This window comes from Sciurus vulgaris (genome assembly GCF_902686455.1).
Source record: "Sciurus vulgaris genome assembly, chromosome: 3".
In the NCBI taxonomy this organism is placed as follows: Eukaryota; Metazoa; Chordata; class Mammalia; order Rodentia; family Sciuridae; genus Sciurus; species Sciurus vulgaris.
Genome location: NC_136463.1, coordinates 125,006,345 through 125,026,964, shown reverse-complemented (window position 1 = coordinate 125,026,964; position 20,620 = coordinate 125,006,345). Strand labels below are relative to the sequence as shown.

At 38.6% G+C, this 20,620-nt stretch overlaps 2 protein-coding genes and 1 pseudogene across 12 annotated transcripts in view; 2 read left to right on the top strand and 1 right to left on the bottom strand.

The window, feature by feature from the left end:
• Positions 1 to 11,780, bottom strand: part of ERICH2 (glutamate rich 2) — a 37,161-nt gene extending 25,381 nt beyond the window's left edge. For 2 of the 10 annotated variants that reach the window (XM_079135492.1, XM_079135495.1), the window contains exons 1-2: positions 11,632 to 11,780; positions 11,462 to 11,507 (exon numbers count right to left, since the gene is read on the bottom strand). In XM_079135492.1, coding sequence (XP_078991618.1) covers positions 11,462 to 11,507; positions 11,632 to 11,659 — 74 coding nt within the window. In that variant the 5' untranslated portion in view covers positions 11,660 to 11,780. Of the gene's footprint in view, positions 1 to 11,422 lie in introns of all 10 variants that reach the window. The other 8 variants (XM_079135497.1, XM_079135499.1, XM_079135501.1 and 5 more) reach the window with 6 other exon arrangements.
• Positions 11,735 to 14,847, top strand: LOC306655755 (small ribosomal subunit protein eS19-like; annotated as a pseudogene). Its single transcript, XR_013766612.1, has 3 exons — positions 11,735 to 11,963; positions 12,187 to 12,312; positions 13,485 to 14,847. The product of XR_013766612.1 is annotated as a small ribosomal subunit protein eS19-like (transcript).
• A 4,572-nt stretch (positions 14,848 to 19,419) lies between these two features.
• On the top strand, positions 19,420 to 19,861 carry LOC306657056 (small ribosomal subunit protein eS25-like). The gene has a single exon (XM_079132709.1). The coding sequence runs from the start codon at positions 19,435 to 19,437 to the stop codon at positions 19,807 to 19,809; it is 375 nt and encodes a 124-aa protein (XP_078988835.1). The 5' UTR covers positions 19,420 to 19,434; the 3' UTR covers positions 19,810 to 19,861.
• Positions 19,862 to 20,620: the final 759 nt, after the last annotated feature.

The window sequence follows — 20,620 nt, the reverse complement described above, 5'->3', positions numbered from 1 at the left end:
TACACAGAGCCAGCCACAAGTCCCCAAGCCACTGGAGACCTCCGACCTACAACCAGCCTCTGGAACCAGGGCTGTGCAACAAGAGACCTCTCCAGGTCACTCTCCCTGGAACCAGTAGCGGGCTAGGGGCAGCGTTCTTCGGAAGCACTGAATTATCAAATTAATCCAAGACTTCTGGCTACTGAAGGCTGGTAGGTGATACACTGGAAATCTATAGGGTCACTATAAGCCAATAGAGGAAATCTACAATATCACAGAGTCCCATTGACATCTGACCAATATGAGAAAACAAGGGAAGAAAATGTCCGAAACAAACCTAGATACTATATCAATAAAACCCAATGACAGCACAGCACAAGAAATGTCAGAAAGGGAGTTCAGAATGTACATAATTAAAACAATCAGGGAAGCAAACGAGGAGATGAAAGAACAAATGCAGGCATTAAATGAACGCACTAATCAATAGTTAAAAGAGCAAATAACGGAAGCAAAAGAGCATTTCAATAAAGAGTTAGAGATACTGAAAAAAAAACCAAACGGAAATCCTTGAAATGAAGGAAACAATAAACCAAGTTAAAAACACCATAGAAAGCATAAACAATAGGACAGATCACATGGAAGACAGAACCTCTGATATTGAAGACAAAATATTTAATCTTGAAAACAAAGTTGACCAAACAGAGAAGATGGGAAGAAATCATGAACAGAATCTACAAGAATTATGGGATATCATGAAGAGGCCAAATTTAAGAATTATTGGGATTGAGGAAGGCTTAGAGAAACAAACCAAAGGAATGAACAATCTATTCAATGAAATAATATCAGAAAATTTCCCAAATCTGAAGAATGAAATGGAAAACCAAGTACAAGAGGCTTATAGGACTCCAAACATACAAAATTACAACAGACCCACACCAAGGCACATTATTATGAAAATACCTAACATTCAAAATAAAGACAGAATTTTAAAAGCCGCGAGAGAAAAGAATCAGATTACATTCAGGGGGAAACCAATAAGAATATCAGCAGATTTTTCAGTCCAGACCCTAAAAGCTAGAAGGGCCTGGAACAACATTTACCAAGCCCTGAAAGAAAATGGATGCCAACCAAGAATTTTATACCCAGCAAAACTTACTTTCAGATTTGACGATGAGATAAAATCCTTCCATGATAAACAAAAGCTAAAGGAATTTACAAAAAGAAAGCTGGTATTTAGAGAACATTCTCAGCAAAATATTCCATGAAGAAGAGATGAAAAACAACAATGCAAATCAGCAACGGGAGTAACTAGCCTAAAGGAATAGCCAAATAAAGGAGAAACCAAATCATATAAAAAAACAAAAATGAGTCAAATGACTGGGAATACAAATCATATCACAATAATAACCCTGAATGTTAATGGCCTGAACTCATCAATCAAAAGACATAGACTGACAGATTGGATTAAAAAGAAAAATTCAACAATACGCTGCCTGCAAGAGACCCATCTCATAGAAAGAGATACCCATAGACTAAAGGTGAAAGGATGGGACAAAACATACCATGTACACGGACACAGCAAAAAAGCTGGAGTATCCATCCTCATTTCAGATAATGTGGACTTCAAGCCAAAACTAGTCAGAAGGGATAAAGAAGGACATTACATACTGCTTAAGGGAAGCATAAATCAGCAAGACATAACATAAATATCTATGCCCCGAACATTGGCTCATCCATGTACGTCAAACAAATCCTTCTCATTTCCAGAAATCAAATAGACCACAACACAATAATACTAGGTGATTTTAACACACCTCTCTCACTGCTGGATAGATCGTCCAAACAAAAATTGAATAAAGAAACCATAGATCTCAACAACACAATCAACAATTTAGACTTAACCGACTTATATAGAATATACCATCCAACAAAGAACGAATATACTTTCTTCTCAGCAGCACATGGATCCTTCTCTAAAACAGACCATGTTTTATGCCACAAAGCTACTGTTAGCAAATACAAGAAGATAGAGATACTACCTTGTACTCTATCAGATCATAATGGACTGAAATTAGAAATAAATGACAGAATAAAAAAACAGAAACTTCTCCAATACTTGGAGATTAAATAATACACTATTATACGATGAATGGATAACAGAACACATCAGGAGGGAAATAAAAAAATTCTTAGAAGTAAACAAGAACAAAGACACATCATATCAAAATCTCTGGGACACTATGAAAGCAGGTCTTAGAGGAAGATTTATTTCATGGGGCGCATTCAACAAAAGAAGTAGAAATCAACAAATAAACGACTTAACACTACAGCTCAAAGCCCTAGAAAAAGAGAGCAGACCAACACCAAAAGTAGGAGAAGACAGGAAATAGTTAAAATCAGAGCCGAAATCAACGAAATTGAAACAAAAGAAACAATCGGAAAAATTAACAAAATAAATAGTTGGTTCTTGGAAAAAATAAACAAAATTGATAAACCCTTAGCCACACTAACAAAGAGAAAGAGGGAGAAAACTCAAATTACTAAAATTCGGAATGCACAAGGAAATATCACAACAGACACGAGTGAAATACAAAACATAATTAGAAGCTATTTTGAAAATCTATACTCCAACAAAACAGAAAACCTCGAAGACATCAACAAGTTTCTAGAGACATGAATTACCTAAACTGAACGAGGAGGACATACACAACTTAAATAAATCAATTTCAAGCAATGAAATAGAAGAGGTCATCAAAAGCCTACCAACAAAGAAAAGTCCGGGGTCAGATGAGTTCTCAGCCCAGTTCTACAAAACCTTTAAAGAAGAGCTCATTCCAATACTTCTGAAAGTATTCCATGAAATAGAAGAGGAGGGAACCCTCCCAAACTCATTCTGTGAAGCCAATATCACCCTGATACCTAAACCAGACAGAGATACATCGAGGAAAGAAAATTTCAGACCAATATCCTTAATGAACATCGACGCAAAAATTCTCAACAAAATTTTAGCAAATCGCATACAAAATTATATTAAAAAGATAGTGCACCACGATCAAGTGGGTTTTATCCCAGGGGTGCAAGGTTGGTTCAACATCCGGAAATCAATAAATGTCATTCACCATATCAACAGACTAAAAGTTAAGAATTTCAATAGATGCAGAAAAAGCATTCGATAAAATACAGCATCCCTTCATGCTCAAAACACTAGAAAAAATTGGGGTAGTGGGATCATTCCTTAACATTGTGAAGGCCATCTATGCTAAGCGCATGGCCAATATCATTCTAAATGGTGAAAAACTGAAAGCATTCCCCCTAAAAACTGGAACAAGGCAAGGATGCCCTCTTTCACCTCTTCTATTCAACATTGTTCTTGAGACTCTAGCCAGAGCAATTAGACAAACCAAAGAAATTAAAGGGATACAAATTGGAAAAGAGGAACTCAAACTATCCCTGTTTGCTGATGACATGATATATATTTAGAGGAACCTGGAAATTCCACCAGAAAACTCTTAGAACTCATAAGTGAATTCAGTAAAGTAGCAGGTTACAAGATCAATGCTCATAAATCCAATGCATTTTTATACATAAGTGATGAATCTTCAGAAAGAGAAGTTAGGAAAACTACCCCATTCACAATAGCATCAAAAAAAATCAAATACTTGGGAATCAATCTCACAAAAGAGGTGAAAGACCTCTACAATGAGAACTACAGAACACTAAAGAAAGAAATTAAAGAAAACCTTAGAAGATGGAAAGATCTCCCATGTTAATGGATAGGAAGAATTAATATTGTCAAAATGGCCATACTACCAAAAGTGCTATAGAGATTCAATGCAATTCCAATTAAAATCCCAATGATGTACCTTACAGAAATAGAGCAAGCAATTATGAAATTAATCTGGAAGACTAAAACACCCAGAATAGCTAAAGCAATCCTCAGTAGAAAGAGCGAAGCAGGGGGTATCGCAATACCAGATCTTCAACTCTATTACAAAGCAATAGTAACAAAAACAGCATGGTATTGGTACCAAAATAGACAGGTAGATCAATGGTACAGAACAGAGGACACGGACACAAACCCAAATAAATACAATTTTCTCATACTAGACAAAGGGGCCAAAAATATGCAATGGAGAAAAGATAGCCTCTTCAACAAATGGTGCTGGGAAAACTGGAAAACCATATGCAACAGAATGAAATTAAACCCCTATCTCTCACCCTGCACAAAACTCAACTCACAATGGATCAAGGACCTCGGAATCAGACCAGAGACCCTGCATCTTATAGAAGAAAAAGTAGGCCCAAATCTTCAACTTGTTGGCTTAGGATCAGACTTCCTTAACAGGACTCCCATAGCACAAGAAATAAAAGCAAGAATCAACAACTGGGATAGATTCAAACTAAAAAGCTTTCTCTCAGCAAAGGAAACTATCAGTAATGTGAAGAGAGAGCCTACAGAGTGGGAGAATATCTTTGCCACTCATACTTCAGATAGAGCGCTAATTTCCCGAATCTATAAAGAACTCAAAAAACTCTACACCAAGAATACAAATAATCCAATCAACAAATGGGCTAAGGAAATGAACAGACACTTCACAGAAAAAGATGTACAAGCAATCAACAGATATATGAAAAAATGTTCAACATCTCTAGTAATAAGAGAAATGCAAATCAAAACTACCCTAAGATTTCATCTCACCCCAATTAGAATGGCGATTATCAAGAACATAAGGAACAATAGGTGTTGGCGAGGATGTGGGGACTCATACATTGCTGGTGGGGTTGCAAACTAGTGCAGCCACTCTGGAAAGCAGTATGGAGATTCCTCAGAAAGCTTGGAATGGAACCACCATTTGACCCAGTTATCCCACTCCTTGGCCTATACCCAAAGGACTTAAAATCAGCATACTACAGAGATACAGCCACATCAGTGTTCATAGCTGCTCAATTCACTATAGCCAGATTGTGGAACCAACCCAGATGCCCTTCATTTGATGAATGGATAAAGAAACTGTGGCATATATATACAATGGAATATTACTCCACCATGAGGAATGACAAAATTATGGCATTTGCAGGCAAATGGATGAAATTGGAGGATATCATGCTAAGTGAGATAAGCCAATCTGAAAAAACTAAAGGACGAATGATCTCACTGATAAGTGGATGAGGACATACGGGGGGAGGGGGTAGGAGGGGTTAGTGTTAGGATTAGGGTTAGGGTTAGGTTTAGGGTTAGGGATAAGGAGGGTGGTAAGAATGAGGAAGAAAGGAATGTATAGAGGGAAAAGAGGGGTGGGAGGGGAGGGGGGAAGGGAAAAAAATAACAAAATGTATCAAACAACATTGCCCTATGTAAATTTATGATTTTTAATTAAAATTTAAAAAAATATTAAACTAAAAAAAAGAAAATCTTGAGAAATTACGCCTTCCCTTTCTCATGTAAAAAGAGCTATGATTTTGCTTGCCTGTGATCTCAGCTGCTCAGGGGACTGATGTAGGAGGATTTCGAGTTCAAAGCCAGCCTCAGCAACTTAGTGAGGTCCTAAGCAACTCAGCGAGACCCTGTCTCTAAAAAAAAGGGTTGGAGATGTGGCTCAGTGGTTAAGCACCCCTGGGTTCAGAAGATTTTGCATGGAAGAACAGCATGGATTCACTAACCCTCTAATTTTGTTACATTTTTGGTTTCACTTAACTTGGGCTCTTGATCTAGATTCAAATTCAGTCAATAGGCAGCTTAGGACTCTCCTTTCCTGGTGAGCTGACCATAGAAACCATAAATTCATCTTAGCTTATGTTTACACCACTTCTCTCCCCTACTTCAACAAAATAAAAATGCTATGTAAATCAAAATCTCTGCTACATTCCAATCTATTGGTGCCATAAGAAATGTCTTTTAGAGTGTGAGGTTAGGGCAATATGAAATTTTTCCATATTTCAAGATATGGTATTTTAATGAAGTATTATTTAAACAAATACCTATATAAATTGATGTTTGATTTTATCTGAAAATACATTTTTTAAGTATATTTTTTACTCATAAATTCCCTAGTGTGTTAATGCTTGAAAGTTAAAATGTTTTCTCTATGATTTTTGCTTTTCTAAGCTACCCAAGAACAGGGCAGCTTTCCCCGAAATATCTGAATGAATATCATTCTAATGGTAAAGAGAAGAGAGTCTTTTAAGGGGTTTTGTTTCTTTTACAAATATGGAAGAGTCACACTTAAATTTTCCATAAATAACAACTCACTTGTTGCTCCCTCTAACCCTGGGCCCACATCCCAAGCTAGATGTTTAAAATTGTTATAATTACATACTTAGGGATTTCTAGTATATAAAATTCAGGGTCAAGACTGTGAACAATAAAAGCCAAACTTCATTATTTTGTATTATTTCTTTTTAAATCTCTGTCTCTCTTCACTTACAGATATATCCTGAAAGAAATAATGAATGAAACAGTAGCACATATACTATTGCCTCGGGTTTTGCTTTTTGGGGAACCCTGACAGTTTGTTATTAACTTGATTCTCCCCCAAGAAGCTCACAGAGAGTTAAAGTCTATCAGAAAAGCAAGGCATCTTTTGGGGGAAAACCAGTTGTAGAAAATCAAACTCCAGGATAAATGAAAGAATGAATTAAATAGGCCTTAACCAAAGAAATTTAAGCTGATATCTCCTGAGAGGTACTTTGACTCCACAAATTTCCATAGTCCTGTGGTACCTGGAGGACAGGAAGAGCATCACCTTTATATTTAGAACCTCCTCTCCTTTCTAACTCTGGGGTCTTCATGGATTACAACCCTATCCCCCTTACCTGGCTATAACAGTAGCACATATAATTCTCTTTCCATCTGCACCTGGTGTAAGGAAAACCTAGGTGGGCAGATCCCAGCCCCTGATGGAGACCCAGACTCTTCTCAGTCCAGCTTTATTATTACTTGGGAAGTATCCATCTAACCTCCCTTCCTGAAACTGAATTCCTTGGGAGGCAATAATTCTCAAGAGCTTTGTCTCTTGGTGGAAGAGTCTGATTTCACATGGCCCAGGTGAGTCTGGGAAAATGACTTAACTTCTTTAAGCTTCAGTTCTTCCAGAAATGGGGATCACAATGGAGATGACCTCGCTAAATTATTGTCAAGATCTAATGGAGAGGGGCTAGGGTTGTGGCTCAGTGGTAGAGCGCTTGCCTAGTGTGTGAGGCTCTGGGTTGGATCCTCAGGACCACATAAAAATAAACAAAATAAAGGTATTGTGTTCATCTACAACTAAAAAATAATTTATATTTATATATTAATTTATTAATATAAATTAATTTATAGTTAATTTATATATATATAAATTTTAAAAAGATCTAATGGAGTAATCTGGACAGATAGTTTAGTTAGCACAGAGCCTGGCACTTTGGAGGGATGCTTTAGAAACAATTTGTTGTTTCACCTAAAGGGAAAGCTGGAAAGATGTCCTCTAAGGCTGATAAAAGCTTACTAGAATTGAGATGGTCTATCCCTTAGGGTTTCTAATTAATTAAAAAACTACATAAACCCTAAAATACTGGTACTTGTTCACAAGGTTCACTGACTTCAGGGAAAATGCAGTCATTTAGAACATAAGTTTAATTTTTTTTTTTTTTTTTTTTTGGTACTGGGGATTGAACCCAGGGACACTGAGCTATATCCCCCGTACTTTTTATTTATGGCCTCAAACTTGTCTTCCTCCTGCATCAGCCTCCAGTGTTGCTGGAATTACAGGCATATGCCACAGAATACAGGTAAAATTTAAAATTTGCATTATCACTTGCATCTCTATGTTTATCCATCTCCCCCAGGCATATGAGCAGTATGTTGGCCTTGTGCTACCTTAAGTCTCCTCTCTATCCTGTTGTAACTGTTCGAATTAGAGTCATGGTATCCAGAAAGAGCAGTCTTAAGAAGTATACTCTGTATATTCATGACCATTGATATGGTCAGCATTGACATCATGACACTCATTTAATCATTCCTTTGAATCTCTACCAAGTGCACCCTCTGGCTTTTGGAACAGGGTTGACTCACCTGATGTCTTTTAATAGTCCCTGTGACAATGGGAACGAAAATTGTGAGGCTATAGCTCAGTTGGTAGAGTGCTTAGCTCATAAGCACAAGGCCCTGGGTTCAATCCCCACCACACACACACACAAAATTGTGACAGTCTCCAATTTTCATGCAATATTCAATGTCTTAAAACAAAATTTGGGATGGGGGTGTAACTCAGTGGTAGAGTACATGCTTAGCACAAAGAAATAAACTTTTGATGAGCACCTACTATGTATGAGATATATCTGAGCTAAGCTCTAGGGATATAGAGATGAAGGGAGAATGGTTGCCATCATCTATATAGAATAATATAAGGCCAAAGATAGAATCCTAGGAAATGACACCTAAGAAGCAGGCAGAGGAAAAGCACATAAATACGTAGACAGATTATGACCAAAGAGTGTTAGAATGACCACAAACACAATAGAAGTTTCTTAAGAGAAGAAATTGGTTTTTACTCAGGAGTGTGGGTCATACATAACTTTAAAGGCACACAGCTATTACTGAGTGAATAAAGCTATTAAATGACATAAAATAGCATGATTGCTTTAGAGTGCTCTTCCAATTAAAAAAGAAAGGCCCACAGAATTGGGAGGAATGATTCTGAGTAAAGAGTTGGGAAAAAGCAGAGATACTTATTTTTATAAAGAATAAAAAAATTTAAAAGGAATGTATAGGGCTTGCCTAGCATGTGTGAGGCACTGGGTTCAATTCTGAGCATCACATATGAATAAATACAATGAAGTCCATTGACAACTAAACAACATTTGTTTTAAAAATGTAGGAAGATAGGTAGTATTCACCAGGAGATAAATATATCTGATTCAATAAATATATAATGTACACACAGCAAGATAATTTATAAAGGCATAATTATGTGATTGTATGTGTTTTAAAATATTCTGAGCATTTTGGGGGGCGGTATCAGGGACTGAACCCAGGGCACTAGACCACTGAGCCACATCCCCAGCCCTATTTTGTATTTTATTTAGAGACAGGGTCTCACTGAGTTGCTTAGCACCTCGCTGTTGCTGAGGTTGGCTTGGAACTCATGATCTTCCTGCCTAAGCCTCCAGAGGAGACCTCCATTTTTCTTAAAGTGACTTGAGCTGAGTCAAAGAAAAGCACTGTCTCACAGAATCCAAGAGAGCTGAACATCCAAACTGTGTGGAGGGCAGGACACAGTGGATGTAACTGTATCAAGGACTCTGGAGGCTCTCTCCCTAGTTCATCTCAGTTTCTCCCTGAACATGGGTCTCATTCTTCTCTCACCGCAGACAGGTTTTCCACATATGGTACAAAATATGGCTCCCAGAATTCTTGTTTTATGTGATATAATTCCAGGCTTTAAGGAAAAATGGACTCTTTCTTAACAACCAAAAATCCCAGTCAAGAGTTTATTAGTTCAGCTGGGGTTTAGTTGCTATTGATTTGTACAAAGAACAAATAAGCTCAAGTCACTAAGAAAAACAGAGGTCTCTTATGAAGCCAAATATGGGATTATCATAATTTCATTCATGTATGCATGTATTCATTCATTCTTTGCCTTCCTTCCTTACTAGACTGAGTTTCACAAGTATAGGGACTTTGCATGTATTGTCTATTAGAAGGAAACGAGAAAGCAAAGAATTGAACTAGAGTTCTGCTGTTCAATGTGGTTAATATGCAACTATTCTATTCTTTTGTACTATTCATTTTATAAACTACCTTGTATTCTAATAGACAAAGAATAAATGCATAAATAGATAGCTCCAAGTTCAGACCCTGCAACTATGGTGAGAGAGAGATAATTAATCACCCATCCTTCATCCTGAAGGAGCTTGGTGGAGAAACAACATGATGCAGGCACAATATTTTATTGCATAGCCCCAACTGTGTATAAAATGATTTGAAAGATCATCCATCACTTACAATAATTTAAAAGTGGCTTAGGGGATGTGGCTCAGTGGTAGAGTGCTTGCCTAGCATGTGTGAGGCACTGGGTTTGATTTTCAGCCCACATAAAAATGAATAAATAAAATAAAAGTATTGTGTACATCTACAACTAAAAAAATTTTTTAAGTGGCTAAATATAAATTTTGTATATTTTCTCCTTCACAGAACAACATAATGATAGAGTCCAGAATTTAAAGTCAGGGCAACTATGTTCATATCTCAGCAGACTGGGTAATGTTGAGTCATTTCCTTAACTGCTCTCTGATTCAGTTCCTCAACTATATATTGAGGATAAAAATATCACCTACCTCATAGAGTAACTGTTCAAAATAACAAACTGGCTAATAAATAATAATAGTGGCACTTATCTCCTACTAGATAACAACTACTACAACTCCTCCTGTTACTATTGTTATTACCTAAAGCCTAGAAAGGACAGTCCTGAAGGTGTACTGGGTAAAAGCAGTCAGTTCTAAGTGTCCAAATGCCACCTATGGGGCAAAGAAATGAAGAGAAAATACTGAGATGTAGCTTAATTAGAGGGTGTGGGTAGAAAGCTTTGGAATTCTGGGGTGATTGTAATGCAACCTCTACAAAGGTCTGGTAAACTCTTAACACTTAAAAAGGAGTGCTGCTGTTGTTTTCTGGAGATTAAAAAAAATCCCAAACCACTTCAATTAGGAAAAAATTATCAAGTTGTATTTGATTTTTAGGAGAATGAAACAAAAGACATTTTCAGATTTATTTATTTAATTATTTGAGACGGCATGCCGCCCTGTTGCCCAAGTGGTTCTTAAACCTGGGCTCAAGCAATCTTCTTGCCTTGGTCTCCTTGAGTAGTTGGGACCACACACTGCGCTCCACTGCACCAGTCATTTTCATTTTTAAAAAGCTACTTCCAGAGGTTCTCTTGAGATAAAACAGCTTCTGCATTTTCACTTAGGCCAAATGATAAATTGGTAATTATGTCACGTGCTACTGCAAATGCTACAGAGGCTCAGTGTAGAGTAGTTGAAAAGTCCAAAAATCACAGTATTGATTTTGGAAGTCTCTAGTCATCCAGGCTGGACCTTAGAAGTGATCCATTGTCAGAACCCTTCATTTTACAGAAGATGAAAACTAGATCCAGGAGGTCCAAATTCCACTGACAATTTTATGGTCAGCCAAGTTATATGATCTAGCAAGGAGTGATGAAACTACAGCCAGGGGGTGCTCGCTTCTATAAGCTATTAAGTTTATTTAAACCGAAAATGAGCAAAGAAATTGGAAACAAGGGAGAAGACTGATGAGGGAGCGGGAAGCCCTGAGATGAAACATGGCTATTTTCATTCTGGGGAGAGGAGAAGAGTTGGTACAAACGGGTAGGTCAGAGAACTGTGGTGCAGACACGCCTGTCAGACCCGCCCAACTACCATGCACAACTCCGAAGACACGAACCTCTCTCAAGGATCGACTACAGCGGTTCACGGATCCTACCTTCTCTGGCGGCGCCTCTGCAGCGGTGGAGCCCCAGAGCCCGAACCTGGAGGGACAGAGAAGTTTGAGGATTCAGGAGCAGGGTATGAGGACGTCCGAGATGAGGGCTGGATCCAGCTGGACTCGGGGACCAGGTGAGCGCAACTCGCAGTCACCCCGGCGCCTCTCACCCGCTTGTGTCCCTTTCAAACCGATCATCACAAGGGCGGACGCCGGGTCCCGCTAGCCACCGACGCTGAGTTGGGAGCCTTAAACCCGAGACGCTAAGCTGCCATGGAGACAGGACCAAGTGCTTTAGGAGCCGAGGAAGCAGCCAACGCAGGGGCGGAGGGACTAGGGGGCGTGGCGAGCGAGACCAAGGACCGGAAGCGAGATTGGTTGGGCGGTTGGAGGGGCGGGGCGGGGCGGGGCGGAGCAAGCCGGGACTGTGGTGAGGGCGGAGCCAGCTGCTGGGTTACCCGGCGCCCAGCTGTCCCGGAGCTGCGGTCACGCGGCAAATTGGGTACACAAACTCTCTGACCCACGTGCGCGCGTGCCCTGGTTACTTGGAGAAGGGCGGAAGAAAGGGCGGTTGAAATGTGGATTGCCTTACCGGATCTGATTCTAGGGAGTAGAGGAAAAGGGGCGGGGTGGCCTCGTTAGTGTTTTGAACTTGTGGAGTAAAAGATGTTTTGAGCTGGGAGGAATGGGTGTCCTTGGATGTGAATGACGAATGCCCCCTGCAGGATTTGGTCCTCCAACTTGTGGTCGCCCCAAGATGATGGGTTTCCGGAGCGGTCTCTGGACGCCAGTTCCCCCAGAAATCTGCATCAAGTGGTTAGAGGCTCGCTTCTCCCGCCAGGCCGAGCCATGTGAGTTCCGATTAGTGCTGAGGCTGCTACTCAGCTGTTCATCCCGGCCAGTGGGAGGTATTAAGGCTTTCATAACTATTTTGGTCATGGAAGAGAGTGGGAAAGCTCTTCTATTAGGAAATTCTAATTGTCCCTCAGGCTTGTCTTCTAGGAAAGAATTGGTGGGTTTTCTCCACTTGGGATTTGGAAGTCACTAGGCTCAACATATTTTGAAGGAAGCCCCTTTGTTGGAATCAAATTTGACTTAGAATTTCATATAGTAGTCACATAATATGAGGTATAATCGCTATTTAACCTGTGGCATTAGGTACCTGGTAAATGGTCGTAAACTTCAAATGAAAAATATGTAAGCGTTGCTTAGTTATGGCTATTATTTTTATTATTAAATAGAACCAGTTAGACCAATCGGGAACCAGGAATATATATAGAGAGATTCAGTTATTTTGAAATTCTCTTAATTATCTGTCCACATTTACTCCCTCAGTCTTGTGTGAGTCATGGATGATAGCAAAGAGGCAAAGGTAAAAGGCCAGAATGAAGTTTAAGAACTCATTGAGGGGCTGTAGCTGTAGCTCAGTGGTAGGCCACTTGCCTAGCATGTGTGAGGCACTGGGTTCCATCCTCAGCACCACATAAAAACAAAGGCATTGTGTTCATATACAACTAAAAATATATGTTTAAAAAAACCTCAATGAAGTCACAAATACATTCCTTGTTTGATAAGGACATAGTGAACTGTTATCTTTTTGGTTACAGGGAATCCCTTACATAGGCTGATGTCTGAAGTTTAGTAGAAGACATTTCCACTCAAAGCAAAGGGAAATTCATCCTATTCCTTGGTCAACACCCTTGAAAACATTTGTTTTGTTGAATTTTCTTAGTCTTGATAAATAGGTAACTGGGAAGTATAAGAAAGCATCAAATTGATTAAACTTTCTCTTCTGAACCCCTTCCCCCTTAACAGAAGAGCTCAAGTCCAGGGTTTTCAATGTTTATTGTTCCTGAAAGAAAGGTTAAGAATAGATTGATGAGCTTGGAGAATTAAAGTATTCTCTCCACCTGGAGCTAGACAGACCTGGCTCCCACTTTGGCTCTTAGGGTTTTTTAATGCAAAGTGGGGATGCATATACAATTTGGTATACTTGTAGCAGAGATTTAAAAAGAAAAAAAAGTAAAGCTCTTGGGGAAACCCCATCACTCCCTTTCCCCTGGCTGGCTGCACAGAGACCACAGGAAGCCTGGAGTTACTGTAAAAGAGGTAAACCAGCAAGAGTTCATTAGAGTTCTGACAGCCTTCCTTAAAAAATCCGGCAAGCTGAAAGTCCCCAAATGGGTGAACGCAGTCAAGCTGGCCAAGCATAAAGAACTTGCTTCCTATGATGAGAACTGGTTCTACAAAAGAGCTGCTTCCACAGCACCTGTACCTCTGGGGTGGTGCTGGGGTTGGTTCCATGACCAAGATCTATGGGGGACGTCGGAGGAATAGTGTCATGTCTAGCCACTTCAGCAGAGGCTCCAAGAGTGTGGCCTGCTGCATCCTCCAAGTCTTGGAAGGGCTGAAAATGGTGGAAAAGGACCAAGATGGGGGACACAAGCTGACAGATACCTCAGGGACAGAGAAATCTGTACAGAACTGCTGGACAGGTGGTAGCTGCCAACAAGAAGCATTAGAACAAAAGGATGCTGGGTTAATAAACTGCCTCATTCTTTAAAAAAAAAAAAAAAAAAAAAAAGTAACGCTCTTGACACAGAGACTGGCCCATGGCATCTAATCAATAACTCTTAGTTGTCATTGCTACTTCTACTATACTATGAATGTGAATAAACAAACCTACTTTCAGGGTAGCTGTATCTAAGTAAAGTGCCTGGCCTCGTGTTTATTTAAACACACATGGTTATTTTACCTCTCTTTGATGAAAAAGCATTACACATCATCTTTATTTGTACAACTTCAGAAATAATTCATCTATCTCTATAACTTAGTGCAGAAATTATTGGTGTAATACTCAAAAGTAAAACATAGTTTAGCTCTGTCCTGTACATTCAAACCACTGAACAAATTACCAAAAGTATGTGTAGTGAGGGTTTGTCCTAATAATGTGAAGGAAAAAACCGAATGCTCTTTTGCAAGTATTGCATCACCCCCAAACAACTGGCTTTTATTAAACTCTGTGGCTTTTTAAATAGATCTGAATGTGAGCAGAGCATGATATAAAAATATTTAAATAACAGTGTTTTTCTGATTTTAAGACTAATGCAGGGGCTGGGGGCATAGAGCTCAGTGGTAGAGTGTCTAGCATGGTGCAAGTTTCTGGGTTCAATCCCCAGCCCTGCAAATTGCCTCTCCCCTGCCAAAACCCAAAAATGTAACACATGCTCATGATAGACAATATACAACATACAGGAAAGCACAACGAAAAATAAAAACCATCCAGAATACCATCACCCATTAATAACTTCAGTTACTACTTCTATTTTTCCTTTTAGCTTGTTTTGTGCACATATATATTTACTTAATAACATTTGTATTTGATGGCATACACATTACTAGCATTCCTTTTTGCTTAACATTCTCTCTTGAACATTTCCCCAATGTCTTTTAAGTCTTCAGAACATTTTAATGACCATATAATATATAATATATAAAAAACACAGTTTATCCATAATTTATTCAACCAGTTCCCAGTTTGGAAATTTCCAACTTTTCTCTTGTAATGCATTGCATCAAAAAGACATGTTGCTCAGTTCTGTGCTAGTCATAAGCCTTAAATGGTGAAGAGTAACTATAAAAATAAGGTTTTGATGAACATCTTTTTAAATAAATCTTTGATGGCATTTTTCATTCTTTGAATTCTTAGGACTATGAAAACATAACTTCAAAAGGCATTCTTTGGGCTTCAAAGACAAACAAACTAAAATTCTGATCTGTAAGATATTAACTCTTTGGAAAAACACCAACAACAAAATTAATATTTATTTTGTGCAAAGTGTGAACTTACCCAGAAGATACTTTCTTATTAGTTGCTGTGAAACACCAAGGGTATTTGAAGTGTATTGACTTTGGCTTTTACCTCTAATTCTTTCCAGGATTTGCTGGCTTTCTCAATAGTGTGAGATTGTTTGAAGTCTATGCAAATTGCCTTACTTCCTCTTCTCACAGTAAAATGTTAACTACAGTATTTTATTTCCAGCTTTCCTCTTGTAAACATATGGCTTTTCTACATTTCTTTCATTTTTCTTTTTGTGTGAAGCATTTTGTATCTTCACACTTATTAACCTGAAGACAGATACCTTTCTTCATCTTCTTCTTTTTTTTTTTTTTTTTGTCCCAGGGGCTCTTTACCACTGAGTTCTATCCCCAGTTCTTTTTAAATTTTGTATTTTGAGACAGGTCTCGCTAAGTTGCTGAGGCTGGCCTCTAACTTGTTATAGGTGTGCACCACAGCGCCTGGCTACATTTCTTTCTTTTAAACTCAAGTTTATTCCTATAAAGCACTGAACTTAGTGTAGCCTGTAGTTAGTTTTGGTCAAGCAACATTCTAATTAACTAGGGCATTTAGGAAATTTTATAATAGAGATGATTTATTAAAAGCAATGGCCACCCCTACAACACATACACATATACTCCCCACCACACTCTACTCTTCTTTGACAATTGAATTTTTATATATTAGGTCAAACTGTATAAAATTGTCATATATGAACAAGAAATGGTCAAATAATGGCAACTTCATATGGTTCCATCTATACAATACTTGATGAATTAGTTTATATTTTTAACCTTTTTCTAAATATTGAGTTTCCTGATTATCATACTGAGGATATCCTTCACTATTGAAGAAAATTGTGCTTGTTTTGCTTTCATAAATATTTGAATATAGTCAGGAGGGTGCCATAAAACGTTTGTTTATTATTTTGGAGACAGTAGAGGGAGCCTGGAGCCAAAACATTGTTAATGTAGACATGTAAATGACTGTCTTTGAATTCTTTTTGTGTGAATGAACTTAAATTTGAGTATATATGTAAAATAGCAATATTTTTTTAAATGGTTGATTGTGCTTAAATAATCACTTGAATAAGATGAGAAGGTGACTGACTGCCAGTGCAGGCTAAACTTCATAAGGGTTCACAATAGGATCAACTGGAATCCTATTCTTCTGGGTTCTTCTCTGAGTAAGATCAGGCACAGCACATTGCCATGTTGATGCACTTGTGCTGACAATTTTCCCCTTTTCAACCTTAACATAGGTCACCCTTCCATTTCCATGGCATCATATCATGATTGTTTTTGCATCAGAACTTCAAAATATGTTACCATTTCCAATTTTGTGTTTTAATTTATAGTCTTCATAGTTTAGTTGATTGCTTCCTCCAGACACACGCAGAGGCACTTTGATCCTGTTTCAGTTGCCATACTTTAAGAAGGTGTCTGATAAAAGACCACTTCTTTCACAGAATTTTTGCTAACCTTAATTGAAGTATTGTCTCTTGCTGACCCTCTCTTTAACCATCTTTATCTTTGTCCCAATCTTTTGTTAAGTGCCCTCTGGCCCTGGTGTTATGAAGAGGTTTCTAAGGTAATTGATGGTGTCACCACTGTTCTTTACTACAGGTAGCCTAGGGAGGGTTTCAAGCTCCTGAGGTAACACCTCCTAAATCTAGAGAAGATGGAAAAGAAGGAGAAGGAGGGGAAAGAAGACAAAGAAAGAAAAGAGAGAGAAGGAGGAGAAGAAGGTGGATCCGTAAAGATATTAAACATACTTCTTAAAGAAAATTGGGTTCGTGTCCACCCAGGACACCAAAACAAAAACAAAAAATAAAATTAGGTTAGCTGGTGTGGGTATAGGTGCACCAGAGCATGATCCTCCAGCCTCCACTTTATATAGATTTTTATTTTGAGTCTCACTAAGTTGCTGAGGCTGGCCTTGAAATTGCAAATTCTCCTGCTTTGGCCTCCTGAGTTGCTGGGATTACAAGCATGTGCCATCACACTTGACAAGCATAGCTCTCTCAGCGGTGGTCCAAGGGGATTCCCTAAGAGTAAAGGCTACTTTCTAGGCTGTTAATTATAAATCTAACAATTCATAATTTATCAACTTTTACATTGGTATATATTTAATATGTTCATCACTACAATCAAGATAAAAAATATCATACCTCTTACCTCATTTTAAAACTTCCTTCTGTCCCTGCTATCATCCCAAGCAATCACTGATCTGCCTTCTACCACTCAGGATAAGTCTGAACTTTCTACAGTTTTATAAAATGGAACCATACACTATGTAGTCCATTTTGTATGACTTTTTTTACTCAGTACCATAATTATGAATTTATTCATATTGTTTCATGTATCAATAGTTCATTCATTTCATTGCCAAGTATCATTCTGCTGCAATAATATGCCACAATTTATCCATGAACTTGGTGATAGACATTTGAGCTTCCAATTTCCTCCTCCCTGTGCTGTGGCTTAAAATTTCTTTCCAGGTAGAAACTGGCATATCATAGGATTAACCTTTTGTTTCTGGTCTTTTAAGGATCATTTTCTTTTGTTACTAAATGTGCAGTATCTTGAGAACTATGATTCATTAGAAAAATATTTGTTTTGAAGTTTTTTAAGGGTTGAGGATAAGTTCCCTCCCATTACTCCATCTTGGCTGAAAGCAGATTTCATATTGCCTCACTCTTAAACATGAACAAGCAACCAAGGGTTACCAGATATTAAAGAGAAGCCAAAAACGTGTAATAAGCTAATCCTGGTAAACTAATAAAAAGTAAATGATCTCAGAGAAAATAGGTAATTAAGGGAATGGAAGGAAATAAGTAAAAGTGCTAGGAACCATCCTCACAGTGATGTGAGAGAACAATATATTGCATCTATTAAAGACTATCAGGATGCCATAACAAATTTGTAATCAGTCTAAGGATAAGAAATAGCTCTTGAGATACAGCCACATCAATGTTCATAGCTGCTCAATTTACAATAGCCAGACTGTGGAACCAACCTAGATCCCCTTCAATTGATGAATGGATAAAGAAACTGTGGTATATATATATACAATGGAATATTACTCAGCTATAAAGAATAATAAAATTATGGCATTTGCAGGCAAATGGATGAAATTGGAGAATTTCATGCTAAGTGAGATAGGCCAATCTCAAAAATCCAAAGGATGAATGATCTTGCTGATAAGCGGATGATGACACATAATAGGGGGTGGGAGGGGGGCAAGAATGGAGGAAGGAGGGACTGTATAGAGGGAAAAGAGGGGTGGGAGGGGTGGGGGGGGAAGGAAAAAATAACAGAATGAATCAAACATCATTACCCTATGTAAATGTATGATTATGCAAATGGTATGCTGTTACTCCATGTACAAACAGAAACAACATGTATCCCATTTGTTTGCAATAAAAATAAATTAAAAAAAAGAAAGAAATAGCTCTTGAAAAACTATAAATAGTTGTCTACTAAAGAATTTAATTGAAAGTTTGGATACTGTAATGGCCAACAGGTCTATGAGAAAATGCTCATCAATATTAGTCATCAGGGAAATGTAAATCAAAACCACAGTGAGAAGCCACCTTACATCTGTCAGAGAGGCTATTTAAGAAAATTAAAAACAGCAAGTATTGACAAGAATGTGTAGAAACTGGAACCATCACACATTGTGGGAATGCAAAATAGTGTAGCTGCTATGGAAAATAAGAATGAAGTACCACAAAAAATTAGAAATAGTACCATATGATCCAGCAGTCCCACTTCTGGGTGTATTAAGGACCTCATGCTAAGTGAAACAAGTCACCCCCTGTCCTTTTTATACTTTTAATTTGAGACAGGGTCTGGTGGAGGCTGGCTTTGAACTTGTGGTCCTCCTGCCTCAGCCTCCCCGTAGGTCCTCATAGCCCTTCTGGACTTGGCTTAGGTCATGCTTGATCATCTTAGTCATTTCCTGGCATATACCTTCCTTTTCCTTCTACATGGGTAAGGGATTTGTCAGTAATTATGACGTACCAGTTCTAGAGAGTATTAGCAGTAAAAAATCTATATAAAAGTGTATCATGGCTTTTTGTCCGACATCTTGACGAGGCTGCAGTAGCTGCTGCTGCTCTCCAGTCTTCGCGATGCTGCCCAAGGATGACAAGAAGAAAGATGCCGGAAAGTCAGCCAAGAAAGACAAGGACCCAGTGAACAAATCTGGGGGCAAAGACAAAAAGAAGAAGTGGTCCAAAGGAAAAGTTCAGGACAAGCTCAACAATCTAGTCTTGTTTGACAAAGCTACTTACAACAAACTCTGTAAGGAAGTTCCCAACTATAAACTTACAATCCCAGCTGTCGTCTCAGAGAGACTGAAGATTCGAGGTTCCCTGGCCAGGGCAGCCCTTCAGGAGCTCCTCAGTAAAGGACTTATCAAACTGGTTTCAAAGCACAGAGCTCAAGTAATTTACACCAGAAATACCAAGGGTGCAGATGCCCCAGCTGCTGGTGAAGATGCATGAACAGGTCCAATCAACTGTACATTTGGAAAAATAAAATTTTATTAAATTTAAAAAAAAAGTGTATCATGGCAGAATCTAGTAGTATGCTGTGGTTATATTTCCTTTCTTGTAGTCCCCGCCCCTGCATTTTTCATTGTCAGCCATTACCACATCTTTAGATTCCCAAAACCACTTAACCACAGCCTGGTCAGGTGCAGATCTCTAGCTTCTTTATGTTTGAAGCCACAGATTGACTTGGGGAAACACAGGCAGCTTCACTTCACAGTCATTGTGGCTAACCTCCAGGAGTCCCTCGGCACTGCCTTGCTGTCAGACCACACGAGCTTTGTCCCTCTGCTCTCACTTTCCTGCACCAGTGGTCTTCAATCTGTGGTGCTTTTCAAGAAGAAAATAGTTTAAGGGAATTGGCTACCATATCCTCAACATCTGCGTGGACTTGTTCCTACAATTTTTTACCTGAGAATGTGTCTGCATTCACATGGCAAATTTCTTTCTCTCACTCTACAAAAAAGAGCAACCTCTGCCATCTCCAATCTCAGAGGTGGCCCCATGCAAAACTAAAAGGCAGTTTTCTTTTCTCCATTGATAAGGCATCATCAACGTTTATACTTCCTGTCCCTTTTTCCATTCTACGTGTATTTCCCTTAAAGCGAAGCCAGCATTAGAAATATAGTGTTTTGACTCATGGACATTTATAGGGTGGGATGGTAGATAATTGGTGATAATTTTTGCAGAAATACCTGGTCTCCTCCATCATCGGCTTTTTCTCAAGAACACATCTTTCTTCCTGAAGGGTCCAAGAGAGTAAAGA